We start from the raw sequence: 24,113 nt of genomic DNA on the forward strand, positions 1-24,113 counted from the left end.
GTTGTGGTCTTAGGTCATCTCTCCCTCGTACTCCACCGAGTTCAATTGAATTGACTTCTTTACCTTTACCACGTAGATTCAAGCTTTCATTGTAGAATTTTCTTGCTAACTTTTGATCCCCTCTGATAGTAGCAATCCCTTTCTGCGTCAAAAATTCCATGCTAAGGTAAGGAGTGGAGACAACGGCTCTTAGTCGATTTAGGGTTGTCCGCCCTATCAGGGCGTTATAGGCTAAAGCTACATCAACAACAATGTAGTCGATAGTCAAGGTTTTGGACCTTATCCCTTTACCAAAGGTGGTGGGTAGGGAAATGAAGCCCAATGGTCTGATAGGCGTATCCCCTAGCCCAAAGAGAGTGTCTGGGTATGCCTTCAGCTCTTTCTCTTCTAACCCTAACTTGTTGAAAGCAGGTTTGAATAGAATGTCAGCTGAACTTCCTTGGTCCACCAAGGTCCTATGAAGATTTTCATTGGCAAGTATCATGATGATTACTATGGGGTCATCATGCCCGAGTATTATACCCTGCACATCTTCTTTTGTGAAAGAAATGGTTGGCGAATCAGGGATTTCTTCCTCCACTTGATAGACCTCCTTTAGGTGTCTCTTTTGGGATGACTTAGTGAGACCTCCTCCGGCAAATTCACCTGCTATCATGTGGATATGCCTTTCTGGAGTTCGGGTGGACCGATCTCTTCGGCCGATGTCTTCTTCATCCCTTTTTCTCTTTCCCTGAATGTCCAACCTTTCTATGAGATACTTATCCAACCGACTTTTCCTGGCCAGTTTCTCAATCACGTTTTTTAGGTTGTAACATTCATTTGTAGAATGTCCATATAGCTTATGGTACTCACAATATTTAGTACGACTTCCTCCCTTCTTATTTTTAATTGGCCGAGGAGGGAGAAGCTTCTCGGTATGGTAAATTTTCCTATAAACATCCACAAGGGAAACTCATAACGGGGTATAATTGTGGTACCTCCTTGGTTTCTCCGAGTTGTATTCCTTTCTCCTTTTCTCTAGTTTGATAATGTTGTGTTTGTCGGAGATTAGGTTCTCATAGCCTGACATTATCCTCCATATTGATTTACTTCTCGGCTCGCTCCTGTACTTCATTTAAAGACGTCGGATGCCGCTTTGAGATGCACTGGGAGAAAGGCCCCTCTCAGAGACTATTGACCAACCCATTATTACTACTTCCGTGGGCAGATTTTAGATTTCTAGGCACGCCTTCTTGAATCTTTCCATGTAGTCTCTGAGGGATTCTCCAATTTTTTATTTGACTCCTAGCAGGCTAGGTGCATGCTTGACCTTGTCTTTTTTAATTGAAAATCGGGTGAGAAATTTTCTTACGAGGTCGTCGAAGCTAGTGACCGACCTAGGTGGCAGAATGTCAAACCACTTTATAGGCGACTTGGTGAGGGTTGTTGGAAAGGCGTTGCAACGAGTCGTATCTGAGGCATCGGGCAAATATATCCGACTCTTGAAGTTGCTTAAGTGGTGCTGATGCGTAAGCATCTTATACCCATTTCTGCTTATTTTCTAGTTAAATTTAGTAAGTTTAATTATATTTTAGTGCTAAAATTCTCTTTAGATGTTACTTTGAGTTTTTTTGGTATTTTTATTATTTCAGATAAAATTCGGACGAATTTGGCAGAGTTTTGTGCAAAAACAAAGGAAGAAAGTGGATGCTGTCAACCTAATCTCCTTGCATTCTAATGAGTATAACTTGAGCTACAAAATTCCAATTGACTCGGTTCTAACGGCGTTGGAAAGCCAACTTCCAGATCTTTCCAACAATATATAATAGTTTATACTTTTCTTCTGGAATCACTGCCAATTCTGGTGCTAAACGCTGAGCCTAGCGTTTAGTGCCCAGGAAGGATAGAACCAGCGCCCAAGCATTGCAAATTCTGGCGCTGAACTCCCATTTCTGGCGCTAAATGCCAGTAATACGGGTCAACCTCACCCAAAGGAGCATCTTTAGCTGGATTTAGCTTTTAATTGTTATCTTATCTTTTATTTTTTTTTTTTATTTACAAACAAAATCTTTTAGATTTAGAATTGAATATTTTCTTTTAGTTTCAAATCAAATTATGTTAGATATAAAAGGAAAAAGATTCACCTTTTAGAGGGACCTTCAGATTTTCTCTTTTCCGCACTTTTTAGAACCCTTGTTTTTTTATAAGTCACGAGCCACTAAACCTCTTGGTTAAGGTTAGAAGCTCTGTTTATTTCTATGGATTAAATATATTATTTTTCTATTTTAATTAATATACTGATTCAATTTCAATGATTACTTTCATTCTTAATTTTATGAATCTGAGTGGAACGAGAGTATGACCCTTATTCTAGATGCATTCTTGTGATTCTTGGGAGAGGTCTCTCACCTGAACACAGCTTGAAAGTAAATTTCTCCTAAATTGCTAATTACTTGAACTAATCTGAATATGTGACATATAATCCGTTTAGCCTTGGGCAATTAGGGTTTTTGTGGCCATAAACTATATTTGAACTTAACCCTCTAATCAGAATCAAGTGACCAAGAGATTGGCGGTTGATAAAAATTAAAGGAGACTAAATCACTAAGAGATTAGGGTTTAGTCAATTACAGTTTGCCATGAAATGAATCTTGTATGATTAAAATAGTTGGTAAGAAAACTTAATCTGAAAAAGTAAACATCTTTGATACCTTAACTGTTTCTCTCATTGATTTTTACACCAAACTCATTATTTACATTATTTACTCTTGATTTATTGTTTAATGCTTTTGAAAACCCACAAAACCAACTTTTCTGTTCGCCTGACTAAGTCAATCAGTTGATCATTATTGCCCAGTTCCTTAGTCCTCGTGGGATCAACCTTCACTTACCTAAGGTATTACTTGGACGACCCGGTGCACTTTCCAGTTCAGTTGTGAATATTCTCAAATTCCGCACCAAGTGCCTCGGATTAGTCGTTCCATCATAAAGGCTCATGTCAGGGCTTTTAAAGTTTCTACGAACCTTTGCCCGCATGATGTCTTCGATGAAAGGATCTTCTCCTCCAAGTGAGGGTGTCTTCCCGAGCTGTATGTCGGTTCCTACCTTGAAGGTTGGATTCCAGCTTTAGAAGCTTTTCTTCTAACTTTCTTTGTCATTTAATTTCTTTCATCAAGTTTCTCTCTGCCTCCCTTTATCGTTCTATCTCCTGTTCTAGTGCTCAAGTTGGTCGTGATGTCCTTGCACTAGTCCAATAAGTTTGGTAGAACGGGGTTGATCTTCATCCTCTAGGTGATGAATCTCGGAATTAATTCTCCTACGGGGAGGGTTGTTCACGGTTCCTTCACCATGTGGTTCGTCTATTCTCTAAGGGGTATCACGATGGCTTGATCATCGTTGCCTATCTCTTGGTATTCTGGTTCTTATTCGGATGTTGTACGTCCGTCTTCAGAGTGATCGTCCGCCATGGGTGTTAACTTCCAGGTCTCCGGCAACGGCGCCAATGTTTCGAGGGTTACCTGAAACTAGATTGTATTTGGGTCTGAACGTGAGGTCCAAACTCCTTGTGGCGCAGCGTCCGAATTATCCTGTGTCAGGTAGCCGCCGACCAAGTTCTTCGTGAGGAAATTGGGGGAGGGGGGATACCTTCAAGACACTCCGATTATTAAGTTAGCAAGGGTATAAGCAGGTTTTTAGTCAATTGGGTTTTAAGCACACCTGAAGAATATCAGTGTATTTATAGGCGATGTGCTAATAACCACCGTTGGAATGGTTCCACCTTGGTGGTGGTTAACCGTCCCCTTTATTTGGAGTTTGTTGAGATCTCCCTTCCTGAGGTAGATGAGAGATAGTTGGGATTAATTTTGACTCTTTCAGTGGAGAGTCATCACTTTGTAATGTACGTCAACCTCTTTAGAGGTCGATAACTCGGTGGCTATCTTCTGGACTTTCTCTGATTTGGGCCTGGCTTATGTTTTGCGCCAGGGTATGAACAATAACATTCAGATGTGTGCATAAAGTTTATAAGATGTGATTATCTCAGGAAAGAATATATGTATGGCTTAAGTAGGAGATTGTTGAAAAATTATTTAATTTCCTAATTTGTTTGTGGGCAATACATATATTAATTATAATTACAAATTATGCTATGTCAAATTAAATGACTTATATAACGGTGATCTCATTTATTATTATAAATACTAAATTGAATATGTCATAATTATTTTTTATTTGAAATTAAATGAGAATAAAACCAGATATTATTTTTATTTGAGCTTGAGATATTATTTTTGTTTGGGTTTTAGAGTTTAATAGGTGTCATATTCAAATATAAATATTGACTTCAGGAGTTTTAGTCCCCAACATATCAAAGCCGCCTCCATAGCTTTTTCCCTAGCAAAGAAGAGTTGCAATTCAGCCCTATTAAAAATATCGAATGCTTTGATTAAAGAAGATCAAATAATCAAATTCTTCTAATTATTTTATGAGTATAAATCCACTTTCATATTATCATATATATTTTTGGTGTTTCAATATAAATAATCTAAATTAATATAATTATTTATTCTAACATATTTTTATATAATTTATATATTTAATCATATATTTGGCCCTCCTAATTTTTTTTTTCAAGATTCGCTACTGAATGTGAGAGTTGATGTACAAATTTATTTTCCAAACTATTCTTCATCATATACAATATATAACAAAATCATTTTGTTAACTCTAAGAATGAAGCCCATAATCTCTTGATCTTAGTATAACATATTTATCATATTAACCAATTTCAAATTTGTTATTATTAACATCTCTGTTAATTCGCTAGTAAAATATAAAGGGAAGAATTTTAATTATCAGTGTTAGAATAAGTCAAATAATGATGCACAATTTAGTTTGGCCCGAGTGAGTAATTAACAAAATGAGAAGGGTATATTGTCACAGTATTTAGTTAATTATTATATAATTATATCTAATGATTTTTTAAAATTTATTTGTTCTAAAATACCCATAGTTATGTTTATTTTTCTTTTTCTAATATATAATTAAATAATAAGATACAAATAAGAAATAACTATAAATATTATATTTGTTTAGCTATAATATGATACCATTTTCCGATTTTAACGGTTCAATAAAACTTTGTTTGAAATCTTCCAACATATGTTTCTCCACAAAACATTGATAAATTTCTTTAAAATCGTTTCAACCAAAAAAAATAATAATAATAATAAATAGATAAAAGGTCCTCTGATCCCACTAATCTTATTAGTAATCAATAATCTTCTTCTTCTTCTTCTTATTCTTCAATGGTAAAAAAAGATGGAGATGTTAGAATATATCTCATCTTTGGAATTATTTTGGCATGCATCATTGGTGGAGGTGTATTCCTTTGCATGTACCTTATTTTTCCAGGTTCAAAGTATAATCTATGGTATCTCATTGGAGGCCTGGTTTTGGTTACAATTCCATGGATGTTTTGGTTTTTTATCTATTTATATACATGTTTTAGACCTATTTTTTTCCATTTTGAAGAAGAGCACAACAACAACAACAATCATGATAAAAGTACTAAAACACCAAACCCTATTTCAATAACCACAGCTATTATTACAACCAATAACCATGTTCATTCTCCTGATGGTAGAGATTTTGATGATGTATGTTTATTGTAAAGCAGAGGATAATAGTATAAAAATCTAAGGGAGAAAAAATATATATTCTATAGTTGGTTATGGTTGAGCCTAGATAATATACTGAAATAATAATGCCTTTACATAAAGTAGGTAGGAAAATTAGAATATTAATTATTTTCATCATGTTAGTGTTTATATTATATTATGATGAAGTTTTGCATATAAGATGATGTTTTTTTTTTTTTTTTTTTTTACCAAAGATAGAAGACTCGAACCCGCAACCTCTTAATTGAGTATGGAGAGACTATGTCATTTGAGCTATTACTCATTGGCCATATAAGATGATGTTTATTGAGCAATAATTGATGAAAATGCATACATCTATGTGATTCCAAATAAATTTAACTTTTACTAGGGTGATATGTTAGCTATCCTAAGTCTCTTGTTAGAGAAAGAGATAAAGTTTAGATGTGTTTAATTTCAATACCAAATATTTTTTAAATTGATTTGATTTAATTTTAAATAAATTGAACTGAAATTCAATTATTGTATTTAGAGTTAATTATATAAAATAAGAATGAAATTCGTTTAGAAATATTTGGATTGTAAATTAATGAAAATTAATTTGATTGAATAAATGATTTTATCTTTTCATATTTTATTGATAATAAAATTCTTTATCGTTATTGGCAACCAATGGTTGTCAGAAGTTGCTGGATCATTCGAGGTCATCAAAAATTTGTCGAAAGTTATCGAACTATCAACAAAAGTTGTCAGAGATAGAAGTTATTAAACTACTGCGAAGATCGTTACCACTATTAAAAAGTTGTCAAATTAGGGGTAAGTACGATTTTGGTCCCTAAAGTTTAGCGTCAGAATCAATTTTGTCCCTCTTTTAATTTTAAATTTAAAATCGTCCTTAATATTTTTTTCGTATTAAAATCGTCCTTTTAATTTTTTTGGACAAAAATACCTTTACTACTACCAATATAATTATCTCCTCCACCACCACCACCAACTGCTACTCCACCACCATTATCAACATCATCATCACCATCATCATCATCATCATCAATACCCACTGCCACTCCACCACCACCAACACCACCACCAACGCCGCCGTCGTCCCCCTCCCCTTCCCCCCACCCCCACCCCGTGTCCCCACCCGTCCCCTCCCCCTCCCCCTCCCCGTCTTCCCTTCCCCCACCCACCCCCACCCCCACCCCCACCCCCACCTCCACACAGAGAAGTAGAAATAGAAAATCAACAAATTCAAGCACAAATTTAACACAAGTAGAAACAGAAAGCAACAAATCAGCAACAATAATATTCCACAACAAAAGAAGAAGAAATCCAGAAATTCATAGAAGAAGAAGAAGAAGCGGCGGGCGGCGGTGCGGCGGTGGGTCGGCGGTAAGAAGAAGAAGAAGAAGAAGAAACGGACGGCGATGCGGCGGCGGGAAGAAGAAGAAGAAGAAGAAGAAGAAGAAGAAGAAGAAGAAGAAGAAGAAGAAGAAGAAGAAGAAGAAGAAGAAGAAGAAGAAGAAGAAGAAGAAGAAGAAGAAGAAGCGACGGGCGGCGGTGCGGCAGCATGGCGTCCCCCTTCTCTCCCCCCTCCACCCTCCCCCACCCCCTTTCTCGGCCCCCTCTCCCCTTTGTTTCTTTCTCTCCCCAGTCCCCACTCACCCCGCTTCTCTGATCCCTTTCTTTCTTTTTTTATTTTATATTTATTTTATTTTAAAATTTTATTTTTTTAATTAAAATATGGGTAGTTTAGGAATTAAATTAAAAATTTTATTAAAAAGGACGATTTTAATACGAAAAAAAATGTTAAGGACGATTTTAAATCCAAAATTAGAAGAGGGACGAAATCGATTCTGGCATTAAACTTTAGGGACCAAAATCGTACTTATCCCGTCAAATTATCATCATTGAATTACAACTATTGTCATCGGCCAAATTCTTTTCTTTTGTATTAATGTATTAGGGATAAGAAAAAGTATAGGTAGATAATAATATTGCCGAATAATATAAACAATGAAATTAAAAAATCTAACTCCGTCAGAGCAATAAGTTTTAACCCTATCCTACCTAGCCGGTCTCTCTTCTCTCTGCTAGGGTTGAAGCCTTTTTATTCTTGTGGCATCCAAGAGGGAGGCTGCCGCCGCCACCGCTAACTTGGTAAGGTGGTGGCCTCCCTCTCCCCTTTTCCCCTCCCTTCTCTTTCTTCTTACTTTATTCTCTTTTTTTTCTTTGGTTTCTTTCAGTTTTCTTTGTTTAACTCTGTTTCTCTTCTTACTTTCTTCTTTCTCCCCCAATCCTTCTCTCCTTTCTTTATCTCCTTTGTTTCTTCCCCTACGCCTTTCTGTTTATCTTTTATTTTGTTTTAATTTTTGTTTTTTAATATCCCTATGTGGTGTATTTTCTCCCATTTTGTGGTGGTTTATTGTCCTCCCTTTATGGGTAGTGTGGCTACGTTGGTACAGATCTATCAGATCTTGGAGTATACACTGAAGTTCACTTATTGTTCATAGAAATATCTTCTGACTAGAGGAGGATTTGGCTTTAAGCAGAGAAAAAGAACAGATTTTTCAACATGTTGCATCACTTTTAGTGTTGATTTAGAAATTATAGAGATTCAAATCTGTCTATGTTTCTAGTGGTTAAGATTCTTTGTAATCAAACGTTGAACTTACTTTCAGTTTATAGTTCAGCATAGAATTTATCTAATCATCTTCTCTAATTTTAGATCTAATTTATCTCTATTATCTTTTTTTTTGGTGATTAATTTATCTCTATTATCTGTAAGTACCGTTTGACTTTTCTTTAAATGATATGTTTTTTCTGTAAAAAAAAAAACAATGAAATTAAAAAAGTAAATTAATCTCAAATTTAATGAGTGACAAGAGTAATTAATATCTAATAATAATCAAATTTAGTATATATTTAAAAAAGTCATTAATATATCAAATACTTTAGATTTCAATCAAATTCAGCTCATTTAATATTTAAGCCAAGTTTTAACTCGACTCACAAATCCATAAACTCAACTTTTCGAATTAAATCGAATCTGAATTAACTCACAAGTTGGTTTAATTCACATCTAGCTCTATTTATAAGATAAAGATTTAATTTTTTTTGAGAGCTAATTAAAAATTGATCAAAAATTGAAAAAATTGATAAATCGTTCCAACTTATTCAATTTAAAATTTTTAATGATTAACTCATTTAAAACAATAAAAATAAATAAAATGTTTAAAAAAAATCAATTTATACATAAATATATTATTTATTATATTTAATTTCATCTCGATTAAAGTTTTAAATTTTGTAAATCATAATAATTAATTTTACTATTAGAACTTTGTTAAAACTAATTTCTTCGTGAACTAAACTAAATGTTCTTTTAGTCACAAAAAAAAAAACTAAATGTTCTTTTTTTATTAATCACATAAAAATATTTTTTTAAAAAAATAGCAATTTAAATTTAAAAAAATTAATATAATACATATTAACATTTTAACAATCATTTTTAGATTTCATACAAGTAAGAAAAGGACACATGGCACAAAAATAGAGGGGTGATGACTGATGAGTGTGTTAAATATCATGAGGTCATTGTTTATTAATCGAAAAATAAAAATAAAAATAAATATAAATATAAAAGTAGTGGTGAGTGGTGACTAACGTCTAATAACAGAATCTCTTCTGATTGTGTTCATGGCTTCAACAATTGCAACTGCTACAATCCCTTTCTCTTCCCTCAAAATTCAGTGCCTTTCACAGCCTCAAGTTTTCACTAGAATCCCTGTCGCTTCTTCTTCTTCCGTTGCATTGAGATGGAGCTGCGATTCCAAGCGCGTTCATGCAAACGCTGTTTCCACCGAGAGGGAAGGATCGCAAAACGCTGTGAGCAACAAGGAACTCGTTGAAATTCGGAGTTCAGAGTCAAAGGAAAATCGCCAAAGCACGCCAGCGTCTTCAAAACTTGTTCTCGTTGTTGGAGGCTCTGGAGGAGTTGGTAAGATCGAATTGAATTTTGTTACTTCGTGAAAAATATATTAGGGTCTCTACTTGAATAAGTTGTAGTATATCAGTATGTGACAGAAAATTTACAGTTTTTGTTTGAGTAAGTTCTAATTCTTAGAACAAAACTGGTTATGTAGTAATGAAAAGGGTTGTTACTACATAACTGTGTATCAATTCACTCTTTTGTTTTTTAAAATATTTATAGAACTAATAGAAATAGAATTAGTTGAGATGACAAATTGTTTATTATTTAACTAAGTGGTTTGGGTTCAAGTTTTTGAAAATAGCAAAAGAATATTTTTTAATGGATAAATGATATTTTAGAAAAAAATTGTGTGCCATGTTTCCTAGCATCAAAATGATTTCCTTTATACTGGTGTAGGTTAGCGGAATTGTTCTTAAACTATTTTATGAAGGGGGGATTTTGTTCTTCATGATATAACATCTTAAAGAGATAGGATCTGGCTCCTTATAAAGTGTAGGTTGCACTTTAAGATAGTAAAGTGTAGCATTTGAACTGATGATAAAATCAATAGTTTCATATTCAATTATTCAGATTTTACACTTTACTCTCTGAAGTGTGACTAGCATTGCACGCTGGAGATGGAGATAAGTATTTGAGAAATTCTAGTATTGGACATAGTCACATAAGCTTTGGCAAGACTTATGAATTGAGGTGTGTATTTTGAATATGGTAAGTGAGACCTATTTTTATTGTGAGTATGCCCAAAAAGTGATGCTAAACTTGTGTTTATATAAGAATTTATCGTTCTTTTATACATTCATTTTGAAGTCGGGTAAGCTATGGAAATGGCCGGATTATTGAATAGTTATTCATGCCATAGTTTGATTTTGGAATTTTATGAAGTGGTTGTGATATCTGCTATTCAGGGCAGCTGGTAGTAGCATCACTGCTTCAGCGGAATGTTAAGTCACGCTTGATACTTAGAGATCCTGAGAAAGCCACAGCACTGTTTGGTAAACAAGATGGGGATAAATTGCAGGTATATCATTTAATCTCGATCAGCATTCAGAGAGCAAAGCTTGTGTTATTTTGGGCATAAAAAACTGAAAATAGCCAACAATATGGAAAAGATATGCTGATGTTATTGATCTTGTTATTTATTTAAAGTATATATTGATATAAAATGATCAGAGAAAACAATGAAAATTGCAAAGGTTCCATAGTGGCCTTATGTTTATATTGCTTTTCGTTATTTATTAAAAAAAGGTCTTATGGAGTTTCTGGACATGACAGGTAGTCAAAGGCGACACAAGGAAGCAGGAAGATTTGGATCCATCCATGTTTGAGGTCTACTTTCATAATTCCTTTTCAATGCCTAATACCATTTGATAATATGAAATTTTTCATTTTGCTGAGTAACTTCATTCACCAAAGGAAATGTATTGTAATAATGTTCTTTCTCTTTCTTTTTTTTCTTTGTTTACTTGCTTTATAGGGAGTTACGCATGTGATTTGTTGCACAGGAACAACTGCTTTTCCTTCCAGACGGTGGGATGATGATAATACACCAGAAAGAGTTGGTAAGAATCATATTATGAATAAATTGCATTATTTGATTCCATAAATAATCAAAATTGAAAATTATTTAGTTGATTTAAGTTTTTGAAAAATTAAGTAGATGGGTAATGCTTTTATTGAAAGTTGCTTACCACATATAAAAAAATCCATCAACTTCTCCATATTTTGATTTTGATTATAAGTATTTATTTGAAGATTGGGTGGGAGTGAAGAATCTAGTTTCTGCATTGCCTTCATCAGTGAAGAGAGTTGTTCTTGTGTCATCAATAGGTGTGACTAAGTCCAATGAATTGCCGTGGAGGTAAGCATACACGAGTAAATTCTTAAAGACAAAGTTGTACGTGACTTTGTTAAACCATCGGTTGCTTTGCTAGAATGCTGAAAGCAGAATCTTCTTTTCTTTATTTGGATTGGGTCCCTTCGAAAGTTCTAATGAAAAATTGGATGAAAACATTAATTTAACATAACCATTATGGGTTGTAAAGACTCTTCGTCACAGATGTGAATCTATGATTCCTAAAGAAGAATGAACTAAAAAATTAAAATTTACTTATATTTGTATTGTTATTTTGAATTCAAATTACCAGGTTTGCTTTCAATTGGCTATTCTTGATTGAACATTTGGTTTAAATATGTATTGTTACTATTGTGCTCCAAATTCGTATAATCAGAATAGCAATAGTTGACTTCTGTTCCTTTGTAAACTTCTAGCCTTAGGTGGCTATGACAGAGTTGTCTCACTGGAGAATCTCCGACTATATAATGGATCATGAATAGTTGATGACTTGCCTTCAGGTCTCCTACAATAGAAGGTTTTGAAAAGGGATTTGATTTTGGATGTACCTTTAACTATTAGGACTTTATGCAAGGTTAATATTTACACTAGATGGAGATTGAAACAATGCTTTCTCTAATATCAGGGTCATTTATAACCATGGGTTCGTTACCCAAAGTGGCAGTGGACAAAACTATGGTTATGTGTACACTTCTTGAAAGGGGGGCCTAGGAGGTACAGAAGACAAAATCCGGCTACAGATTACAAATTTGACACACATTCAGGAGACAAAATGAATAAGACCATTTTTTTCTGGCCTCGGTATTATTTGTTTTGAGGGGTGTAATTGGAAGTTAGAAGTTTAACTAGTGGGGATCAAAATAGGTCATAGAAAATTTTCTAGATTTGTTTAGTTTGAATTCAACTTCATTTAGTAATTGAAAGAATACGTGCTTTGAAAATTTTTCTAGATTTCTTAGTTCGAATTGAACTTTATTCATGTTCACAAGTGCAGGCTGTTTGTTAATTATGTACCATGTCACTAAGTGACAAGGAAACAGCAACAAATTCCAGCTGAACCTCTATAAATTGTTGTGTCATGAAATCATGTTACCTATCTTGGTAAAATTTCTTCTCCAAATTCTAACTCGTGTACTTGTTAATGTTGATTTTTCATGTAGCATTATGAATCTATTTGGTGTTCTTAAGTATAAGAAGATGGGAGAGGATTTTCTTCGGAGTTCTGGTATTCCATTCACCATAATCAGGTAAGATGCAAAATATACATATCTCTACCCGAAGTTCATATCTGACAAACTAAGAGTTGGAGGACGTTTAAATTGGATCATGTTTGACTGAAGTTCTTCATGTCTCATATGGGATATCTAAATGCATTTTAGACCTGGAAGATTGACTGATGGACCATACACATCTTATGATTTAAATACTTTGCTCAAAGCAACAGCTGGAGAACGACGAGCAGTTCTTATAGGTCAAGGTATGTATACAATGCTCATTATTCAAAGCAATTTTCTTTTATTTTTTAGTAAATGGACAAAAGTACACATGAAAGAATTTGAAGTGGACAAAAGTACCCACCAAAGTTTATAAATACCAAAAGTACACCCCAAAGATTGATTTTGATGGAGCTAAAGGCCTAATAACTCTGAATTGCCAAAGATTGATTCTAGCCATTAGGAGGAATTTTTGTGTATATTATGTATTGTATAAATATCTGAGTATGAGTAGGGTTTTATCTTGGAACTCAAAATAATTGATTAAGATAGTTAATTCACTTTGTTGGTGTCTTCCCTTGACTCAGTAGATGATTATACCAGATCATTTATACTTTCACTAGTATTTTTTGTCTAAAATTTTATAAAATTTGTGATGGGCTTCCAGGAGATAAATTAGTTGGAGAGGCCAGCAGAATTATTGTTGCTGAAGCTTGCATACAGGCATTGGATCTTGAAGTCACCAAGAACCAAGTATATGAAGTCAACTCTGTTGAGGTAAACTTATATGTTATTATTTTGGTAAATGAAGTTCATTTTTGGATTATGGGAATAGATCTCACATGAAAATTTTACATGATTTTGACCCGTTGATTTTCACCATTGATCAAGAAACTGGGGTCGTGTATCGACCCCATAAACCAATAGAGAAGATTAACACATGACAAGATTATGCGAAATTTTACGCATTGAGGGGATCCATTCGCATTTACACAATTTACATGTGTGTTCATATTAAAATGACCTAATATTATCTCCTACTGTTATAGTGTTAGGCAGTATTTTTCTATAACTTGAAGTAATTTCTGGATGAGACCTTTCTATGGAGATTTTGTTTTAGTACAGAGCTGAATTTTTCTCAAGTATATTACTATTTTAATCCTCGAAAGATTATTCTGCTAAGAAAAATAATCCTGCAAATATTGATAATTATCCTATGATACAGAAAGATTATATTCTTTTCCTGAGTAAAAATGTTTAGTTTTCTACCACAGTTGTCCTCACTTAATGAGAGCTTTTTATTCAGTTCATTTTTTTGCTCATATATTTTTTATGTATGGAAATTGTTATGACATAATGCATATATTTTAGGGTGAGGGTCCTGGAACTGATGCTCAGAAGTGGCAAGAACTATTCGAAGGTGCGCACTCCCAATAACTAGAATTGCAAGTAAATTTTATACCATTTGGAACATGTATATGTGGCAGACCAAAAATAAAGAGAATGTATATATGTATCATAATTAGCGAGTTCAAGATCAATCACACCATTCTAGACGTTTCTTCATTATTCCGATTTCCAAGGTGTAAGAAAAAGGGCTGAAATTCAAATATTCCTAAATTTAGAAGAATTAAAGGATGAGTTGAATTTTGTTAATCGTTATACGGGCGGGCAAATACAGGAGGATCACCCTCCAAAAACACTCTCAGGAGGATCACCCTCCAAAAACACACACACACTCTCTCTCTCTCGTTATAAATTAAAGACTTAATCACTGTTAAATCCAAGTAGTGGGGGGTATACATTTTATAAAAGTTTCAAAGAAAAACAATTATTTACACTTATAAACTTTGCAAACACTAACAAAAGTATCCATAAAAAAAACTAAGGTTATACCAATAAAAAATGAGTTTCATGCAATAAAAATATTCAAATATTAAGTTTTTGTTGATTTTTTAATAAAATTAAGAAACTACTCCCACCATTTATCTTCAACTTCAACTCTACCACTATCTTTTCTTTCTCAAATCTTAAACTTTCACATCCCTGATCCCTCCATTACTCGCACCTTCCTACCACACTATAAAATCAGTCCCTCTCACCCATTTCTCGTCACTCTCCATCACACCCACCACATCAACCCTAAATTGTATTTCACTATCCACTGCACCCCTGCAACATCCCAGACACATTCACCAACACCAACAATAGAGATGAGAGGGACAAAGAAAGTAAATTGAAGTTAAAAATTATATCAAATCAGAAGGAAAAATAGAAACATCGAAGGAGGTTGTGTGTATGTGTGTTTGAGAGAGAGGTGGCAGTGGTGATGGCCCTCACCTCCAATCTTTGTGGCTTGATCAGTTTCTTTGACCTTCGCGGTACAATCGACATCAATCTCTCTTTCATTAACGTCAATGGCACCACCTTCTCTAAAATAACTTAAGATTCCTCGATCTCTTTCTGTCATCCTTCCCTTAATCTTTTTTTTTTTTGCCGAAAAAAAATCTGAATGCTTTTTTTTGTGGTTTGATTACTTGCAGTTGTTGTTGTTAAAAGATGATGTAATTATGATTGTTACGGTAGAGAAGGAAAAAGGTGGAGTTGATAGATGGAATGGTTGAGGTAATTGATGTCAATATCGTCATGGTAGTGGTGGTGGTGGAGTAGTAGAGAATAGAGAATGTGGTTAAGGTGATGGCAATGGAAGATTCTAAAAATTTGGGATATGAGAAAGAAGAGATAGGGATAGAGTTGATATTGAAAATAAAAGGTGGGATAATTTGAGAATTCTATTTAAAAGTTAACATAAATTTAGGATTTTAGTACTTTTGTAACATAGAACCATAGTTGTCAGAACCGACCCGGTGATCGAACCGGTCAGGTCATTGGGTCACTGGGTCACTGGTTCAACCGCTGGGTTACTAGTTGAACCGGTTGACTCGGTCCTATGTAAATAAAAAATAAAAAATAGTTAAAAGTTTAAAATTAAAATTTAAAATACATATTTTTACTAACATTTTAAAATATCAAGTTATTTTAAAACAATATGGAACATGAACAATAAATATTTTATTATTTTTACTCTATCATAAATATTTTTATTTTGTTTTTATATTAAAATAACTATTATTTTTAAATTTTAATAATTTATTAATTAGTTTATATCTTTTATACTATTATATACTACAAGTATTTATTAAAAAATAATATTAATAGATATTATATAATTATAAAAAAATGAGTGAGTTTATCATTATTGTTAAATAAAAATATAATTAATTTAAGAAGGAGTGAATTTATAATTAAAATTAAAATAAATTAAATAAAAGTAAACTATTTGATAGAAGATATCTATATGTATTATAATTTGCATATGTTTTAATAGAAAACATAATGGTCTGGTGGTTGTGGAGCATTTTGGTTTCCTTGAGGACAAGGGTTCGAACCCTACCTCAAGCATTTTGGAAATATTTTCTTCCAAACGGTTCGGTCAGACCACCTCATCGGTTTTGACCGGTTCGTACCGGTTCACACCGAGTTTGACCGATTCAGTTCCTTGTGCGGTTCAAACACTGGACCGGACCGGTATAAGGTTCAGTTCACCAGTTTTCTGGTCGAACCGGCCGGTCCGATCCGGTTTTTACAACTATGCATAGAACCCATCTTTCATGGATATAACGCTTTTTTCTTTGGCGAGTGCTTTTAGCATTTGTAAAGTTATGGATACAAATGATTGTTTTTTCAAAGTTTCAAAATCAACGGTTATTAATCATTTACTTTATTACTTTAGTAACTTCCTCAATCTATAAGTATGTACAATTTTCCAAAAAAAAAATATTTTAAGATTATTAAAGAGATGAATTTAATTTTAATATACTGTCAGTGTAAAGTAGTTTTATATATGTATCTAATTATTTATCGTGACATCAGTAAAAATAACTATTTTTTATGTAGATTCGGTGAATGATATATTTAAAATAACAAATATAATTAAACAACTGTATAAAATATTTTATATTATTAATACATCAAAATTAAATTTTTAAAAAAGATAGTGTCATACAGATATCATTTTTCTTTTTTTTTTTTATCCAAATACACTCAGAAGTTAAAAATTCATTCAACTTTTTTTCTCTTTCTCTTTTCATCTCTTTACTTCTTTCCAAGTTTTCATTTAAATTTTAAACAAAGCCTAAATAATTCTCTAAATGTCCTCAAGAATAGAAGAAAATATATTTTTATATGGATGTAAATTTATTAGTTAATTATATTTTTTATTATATTATTATATTAAAAAAAATAAAATTTAAAAAAATAATTTTATTGAGAAATATTAGGTGATAAATTATTTTTACAGTTAAATTCAACCATTTTTTTGTATTTTTTCTTTTTTAACTGATTTTTATTATGTTAATAATTATTAAACTAATTTAATTATTAAAATAATTTAATCATGTAACATCACCCAATTTTATATATGTTATTTAAACTCCTTACCACAAAACCAGTCATCTCTCTTCTCTCTTGACTCTTGTTATTGTCGGCAGACATAATCGTTGACATTATTTGCATACAATGGCTGTGTTACCATGTGATGGATGAGATAAAGAAAATTTTCCAGAAAGTCACTGGTTGATCTTGAAGCTTTACATCTTAAAGGATCTATTAGTACTGGATTAATACTCAATTTTATTTCTAAAAGATCATCTATTTTTTTTAATTGGTCTCCTAAAAATTAAGTTAATCATATTAATTTTAAAAAAATATAATCATAAATTAAATTGATCTTTTTGTTAGTTAAATAATAATATATTACTTCAAATATCACTTAATATGATAATATAAAAATTAATGTCATATGTCACAAAATAATTAATTAATGTATCATGTCAGCAATACGTTACATATCACGTGTCATCTATCTACTTAATATACTAAAACTGGATTTTCCCCCAATTAATGAAGGTGACGTGACTCCGTTTTTCCTCCAAAATGCACTTTTCTATTCTCTATTCTAAATTATTTTATAAAAAATATATTTATTATAATTATATTATAATTAATATTTAATGAATAATACATAATTATACTTATTTAGGAACATATCTTTATTTTTAGAAAGTACTATTTTCATGTAATTAAAGCATTCTTCTCTCTTCTAAAATTATTTTTAAAAAAATATCTTTATTATAATTATATTACAATTAGCATTTAATGAATAATGCCTGATTATACTAATTTAGGAAAATATCTTTATTTTTAGAAAGTAATATTCTCATGTAATGAAAGCACTATTCTCTCTTATAAAATTATTTTTAGAAAAATATCTTTATTATAATTATATTACAATTAGTGATGACATGTCACCATGTCATGTTTTTCTATGCTTTTTCATATAAGAAATTGATGATTTGTGCTTAAATATCGCATTCTTTTGTGCTTAAAAGGTATATTTCCTTGATCTTTTAATTTTATAAATCTTGTTGGAAATAAGGAGAAAAATAAGCAAAGAAGCACAAAATAAGAAAAAAAAAGAGCTTTGAGACACACTTTGAAGTTGGAGCACATTTTGGAGTCTTAGGCCACGCTTTTAAAAGCGTGGCCCATGACCAAACCAAGGGAAGAAAAGCGTGTCTCACAACAAGGAGTAAAGGCACAAAGCTCTTGCCAAGAGCTTTTTCGGGCTTGCCTTAAGGAAAATGAGCTTGGAGGCAAAAATTTTCGCTAAGTTAAACTTGGGCGCTCACAGCATGACCATGCCTCATTCAAAGTGCCATAACTTGAGCTACAGATGTCCGATTGATGTGCTTCCAGTTGCGTTGGAAAGCTGACATTTAGAGCTTTCCAACAATATATGGCAATCTATATTTCGTATGAAATTGAGGCACGATTGAAAGGCATCTTTAAGGACCAAAAATGAATCAAAGTGGCTTCACCAGGATTCGAAGAGGGAGACCAAGGAAAGCAAGGAAGTAGCGCTCTCCTTGAGAGCTCTAAGCTCTCCTTGAGAGCTTTATCGTGGGTCTCCTCATGAAAATGTAAGAAAAATGGCTCACAAAATGCTTCCATCATGGTTCAAACTTGGAGTTTCTCTCCAAAACAAAGGGATGCTTCTAATAGAGCTCTTACGGAGAGCTTTGAGCTCTTGGGGAGAGCTTTGCCCTGGGAGTGTGACCCATGGTCCAAAAATCAAATTAATTCAATTCCTGCACCAAAATTTAAAAGCCCATGGACATCACTTCAAGGCACAAGAACAAGTTAGCTTAGGAATTTATTTTTAATTGTAATTTGTTTAGAATTTTATTTTCATTTTCATTTTCATTTTTATTTTGTGAAAAGCCTATAAAAAGGCATCTGCTTCATTTCTTTAGGAGGCTGGCTCTACTAGAGAGCACTAGGGGAAATTGGGATTGAGAGCTGAGTCTCTCCTCCTTGTTCTTGCTTTTGTATTTCTTACTTCTTGTCTTGGATCTTGAAAGTGAAGAGTTGAGGAAATTCTGTCTCAACCTCACCTTGAGATCTCTTTGTTTATTTTTCTGCATAATTCTAGAAACTGTAATTTGAATCCAAATTCTATTTACTGCTTTTATCTTCTACTTCTTCTGCAATTGTTTCTTTTACTTCTCTGCAATTATTATCTTGTTGGATCAAGGAAGGACTTGAGATCTAGACTTGTTTTCTAGTCTCATCCAATCCCTAAGATCTTCAACTTTCCTTTAGCTATTGCAATTGAGCTTCATTTTACTTTATGTTTCATTCTTCTTCAATTTCCTTTCTGTTTTGATCTTGAGAGCAAGTGAGCTCTTTGCTTTCTTTCTGTTTTTACTATTTCATTGAAATTGTTAGTTTCTCTTTGAGAATTAAAAATTGATCTAAGTCTTCTTGCTGATTTTCTCTTCCGCTACTTTTACTTTTCTGCAATTTCCTTTCCTGCATTCTGCACTTTCACATTTTTGTTCACATTGAGCTTGATTTAATTTCCTGCACATTTACATTTTCTGCAATTTAAATTTCCAGTTGATTAATCTATTGCTTTCTTTAATTTTCAGCACCCACTCCCCTTTACATTCACTGCAATTTACTTTTCTTGTAATTTAAGTTTCAGCTATTTTACTTTCTTGTTCTTTAAGTTACTTGCAATTTTACTTTCTACAGCTTTAAGATTCTTGTCAATTTACTTTCTGTTCTCAAAATTTCATCCAATTTCACTTCAATGTTAGCTTGACTAAACTAATCACCCACTAAAGTTGCTTGATCCATCAATCCCTATGGGATCGACCTCACTCTAAGTGAGTTTTACTACTTGATGCGACCCGGTATACTTGCCGGTGAGTTCTAGGTGTTGGAATTTCGGTTCCAACCAATCAAGTTTTTGGCGCCGTTGCCGGGGATTGATTTAGATCAACAATGATTAAGTGGGTGAGAAGTCTAGATCAAGCATTTTCTTTATTTTTTTTTCTATTTTAGATTGAAACCAAGGTGTTTGAGTTTTTGCCTCACTAAGAAATTCTCATCTCTGATATGAGTAATTTCAATTTTCCTTGGTGTTGTGTTTTCCAAAATTCAAATGGAGTTCAACTCATCTTATGATCAAACAAATTTTATGGGATATTACCCACCATCACCAATCTCTAATGGTGGCTAGAAATATCACCAAGAGAATACACATTCTAAGCACTCCAATTCATGGAGATTTGCTTCAGAGACACAAGATGAGCAAGAAAATCATATGGGATACCAACCACCACCACAAAATAATTCATATCATTATTCTCATGGTGGATGGAAGTATCACCAAGGAATGAAAGAGCATCCACCCTCACGTTCCAGTTTCTCATTTGAAAGTTCTTCATCACTTGATTATGCCTCAACACAAAGTTTCCTCCAAAATCCATACAAGTCATCCCATCAATCACACTACTCATTCCAAACCCCTCAACACAACTTCACCACAACATATTCATGTCACCAAAATTTCTCTCAACCTTCATCTCTTGAACCAGCAAATGAGGATTACCTTCAATGGTCCAAAGAACCCATAGAAAGCCGATGCCAAGCTATTGAAATACACAGAAAACTCATGGAAAGATACACACAATCTCAATCCTGGAAAGAAATCATCCTCAAGAAGATGAATGAGCCCTCAGAGCAAATAAGGAGGAACCTAGAACCATCAAACAGAGAGGATGAAGACCAATTTGTGGGTGAGGAAGTGAAAAAGTAAGATGAGGAAGCCTCTGTGTCAAGTAAAATTTCAATGGAAAAGGGGGTTGTGGAGGTGTTTGAACCTGTGGCTTCATATTCACAGAAGATAATTGAGGTGATAGAGGAACCTGAAACTTCTTTCCCAAAGAAATTAATGGAAAATCATGAAGAAGAAATGGAGGAAGATACTCAAGAGAATTCACACTCAACTGAAGCAGAGAAGTGCAAAGAGGAAAAGCTCATGGAACCACCAATGCAAAAAGCTCTTGATGAAGAAATCACTCCAACAATCACACAACCACCAAGACTTGGACTCAAGGAAGTAAAGGCAATTAACAAAAGCACCGAGAAGAGGATTGTGACCAAGCTACAAAGGACAATATTTATGAAGAAGATAAGGTCAACTACAAGCAATCCTCCCCCTGATCCAGCAAGCAAGCTCAATCAAGTCATTAACAAAAGAAAGCTTGCTGAGGAGAGACCAAGACAGGGGGTAATAGCTGAATCTTCTCATCCCTTGAGGTCATTCCTCTTAACAAACTGGAAGAAGAGGAAGAAAGTGAACAACATGTCAACCGTAGGTATAATTTCTCTTCTCTGCTTTATTTTCTTTCTTTGCTTTGTTTAAATTCAATAAATTGGCATATGGTTACATTCTAAGTTTGGTGTTGCCCTGCAACAATTTGTTTTCAATCCCTTTGAATGATTGCATCAATTCTACATGGAAGTGTTACACTAAGATTCTAAGTTTGGTGTGCCACTTATTTTTCTATGCAATTCATTCAGCAACACTACTTGTTTGCATAATCATAATGTTCTTTGCACTGTTATCTTTCTTTTAGTTAGACAATTTTAGTTTTCTCTTTGTTTTTAGTCATTTCCTTGTTTTAAATGCTTTCTTTTATTTACTATGTTTGTTAATACATTACCAAGAGAGCTTTATTCATGACAGATTCTTGGCTTGGTGATTGTATTTAACATATAATAGTTTCATTTGCTTAGTTTTTATTCAAATAAATTGATATGTGATTGCATTCTAAGTTTGGTGTTGCTATGCAACAAAATTTGGTTCCAATCCTTACTAGATACTTGCATCAATTCCAAGTAAAAGTGTCACACTAAGTTTGGTGTGCTACTTATTCTTTATGCAAAGTATTGTGCACACCTTCTTATGCTTGCAATCACAATATTTCTGTTTCTCTGTGCCTTGATTGTTATCCTTAATTTTGCTTGCTTAAAACACATGTGCTACTAATATTTCATTATGTAAGATATTCATGATCCATCTTAGCCCCATAGCCATTGTTCTAATTGTTGCTTGAGGATGAGCAAGCATTCTGAGTATTGGTATGGGAAGAAGGAAGAATAGAAGGAAAAGGACAACAATAGAGAAGAAGAATTGCAAGGTTGTAAAGTTCCTTTTTCCTCTCATTTGTTTCCAGCACTTAAATTGCATGATTGTCTTTATCTTCCCTGTTTACATGTGTGGTATAGATAAGCATAGCCTGCATCTTGATTTGTAACATGTTGCCATGCCATTATGACTATCAACTTGAGTTTTGTGAATTCAAAAGCAGTAAAGTATCATGATTATAAACAAACAAGGAATTAAAGAAGAGTTTAGCATGTGCATACAAGTATTGGAAAGCTAGTATGGTTAATTGTTGCTCAATTGCATTAGATTTTATTTAATTGAAGTTTTCATCTAGTACATTTTGTGAAATCTTTGAAAATCATGAAAACCTTGAAGAAGCAAATACAAATTTAAGCAAGAAAAGAAAAAGGGAAAAAATGAGAAAGCTGAAGGCTCTGAGTACCAATGGCAATTTATTTGTTAAGTACTTGTGGTGTTTATGTATCAAGCCAAATGCTTGAAAACAAAATACTTAGAAGTCAAGGCTAGGCTCAAGTGCAAAAGCACTCCCTCAAAGCTCAAGGTTCTGAGCATCAATGATTAGAGAGTCAAGAAAAGAAAAGAAAAATGAGCTTAATGAAGTCCTCTAATTCAAATGCTTGTGGTGCTTATGTATCAAGTGGTAATACTTGAAAACAAAGCATTTAGAATCGTAGCTTTGTTATTAACTCATGGGGCAAAGCACCCAAAAGGAGAAGCTAATAAGAAAATCAAAAGCTTGTTTCAAGAAAGAAAAATAAGGAAAAGATTTCATAAATTGAGCTAGATAGAAGCATCAGTTATTTACATTTCTTTTGTGATTGTAGCATGCTTAGAAAACTAGCTTACCATGAACATTGAGTTGCTATTCTTTTTACCTTGGATTATCAATCTTAATTGCATGATTCTTTTCTTGCTTGGGGACAAGCAAGGTTTAAGTTTGGTGTTGTGATGACATGTCACCATGTCATGTTTTTCTATGCTTTTTCATATAAGAAATTGATGATTTGTGCTTAAATATCGCACTCTTTTGTGCTTAAAAGGTATATTTCCTTAATCTTTTAATTTTATAAATATTGTAGGAAATAAGGAGAAAAATAAGTAAAGAAGCACAAAATAAGAAAAAAAAAAAGAGCTTTGGGGCACACTTTGAAGTTGGAGCACATTTTGGAGTCTTAGGCCACGCTTTTAAAAGCGTGGCCCATGACCAAACCAAGGGAAGAAAAGCGTGTCTCACAACAAGGAGCAAAAGCACAAAGCTCTTGCCAAGAGCCTAAAGCTCTTGCCAAGAGCTTTGTTTCAAAAGGCAAGGCAAAACTCAAAGCAAAGCTCTTGCCCAAAGCTCTTGCCAAGAGCTTTTTCGGGCTTGCCTCAAGGAAAATGAGTTTGGAGGCAAAAATTTTCGCTAAGTTAAACTTGGGCGCTCACAGCATGACCATGCCTCCTTCAAAGTGCCATAACTTGAGCTATAGATGTCCGATTGATGTGCTTCCAGTTGCGTTGGAAAGCTGACATTTAGAGCTTTCCAACAATATATGGCAATTTATATTTAGCATGAAATTAAGGCACGATTGAAAGGCATTTTTAAGGACCAAAAACAAGCAAAAATGAATCAAAGTGGCTTCACCAGGATTCGAAGAGGGAGACCAAGGGAAGCAAGGAAGTAGCGCTCAGCTCTCCTCGAGAGCTTTATCGTGGGTCTCCTCATGAAAATGTAAGAAAAATAGCTCACAAAATGCTTCCATCATGGTTCGAACTTGGAGTTTCTCTCCAAAACAAAGGGGTGCTTCTAATAGAGCTCTTACGGAGAGCTTTGAGC

At 33.4% G+C, this 24,113-nt stretch overlaps 1 protein-coding gene across 1 annotated transcript; it reads left to right on the top strand.

The window, feature by feature from the left end:
• The first annotated feature begins 9,245 nt into the window (after positions 1–9,245).
• Positions 9,246–14,262, top strand: LOC112777656 (uncharacterized protein At5g02240). Its single transcript, XM_025822035.3, has 9 exons — positions 9,246–9,633; positions 10,533–10,645; positions 10,900–10,953; positions 11,102–11,186; positions 11,380–11,485; positions 12,640–12,726; positions 12,859–12,956; positions 13,361–13,470; positions 14,065–14,262. Exons 1-9 carry the CDS (start codon positions 9,333–9,335, stop codon positions 14,128–14,130), a joined length of 1,020 nt encoding a protein of 339 aa, XP_025677820.1. The 5' UTR covers positions 9,246–9,332; the 3' UTR covers positions 14,131–14,262.
• Positions 14,263–24,113: the final 9,851 nt, after the last annotated feature.

Source organism: Arachis hypogaea, chromosome 19 (assembly GCF_003086295.3).
Source record: "Arachis hypogaea cultivar Tifrunner chromosome 19, arahy.Tifrunner.gnm2.J5K5, whole genome shotgun sequence".
Taxonomy (NCBI): Eukaryota; Viridiplantae; Streptophyta; class Magnoliopsida; order Fabales; family Fabaceae; genus Arachis; species Arachis hypogaea.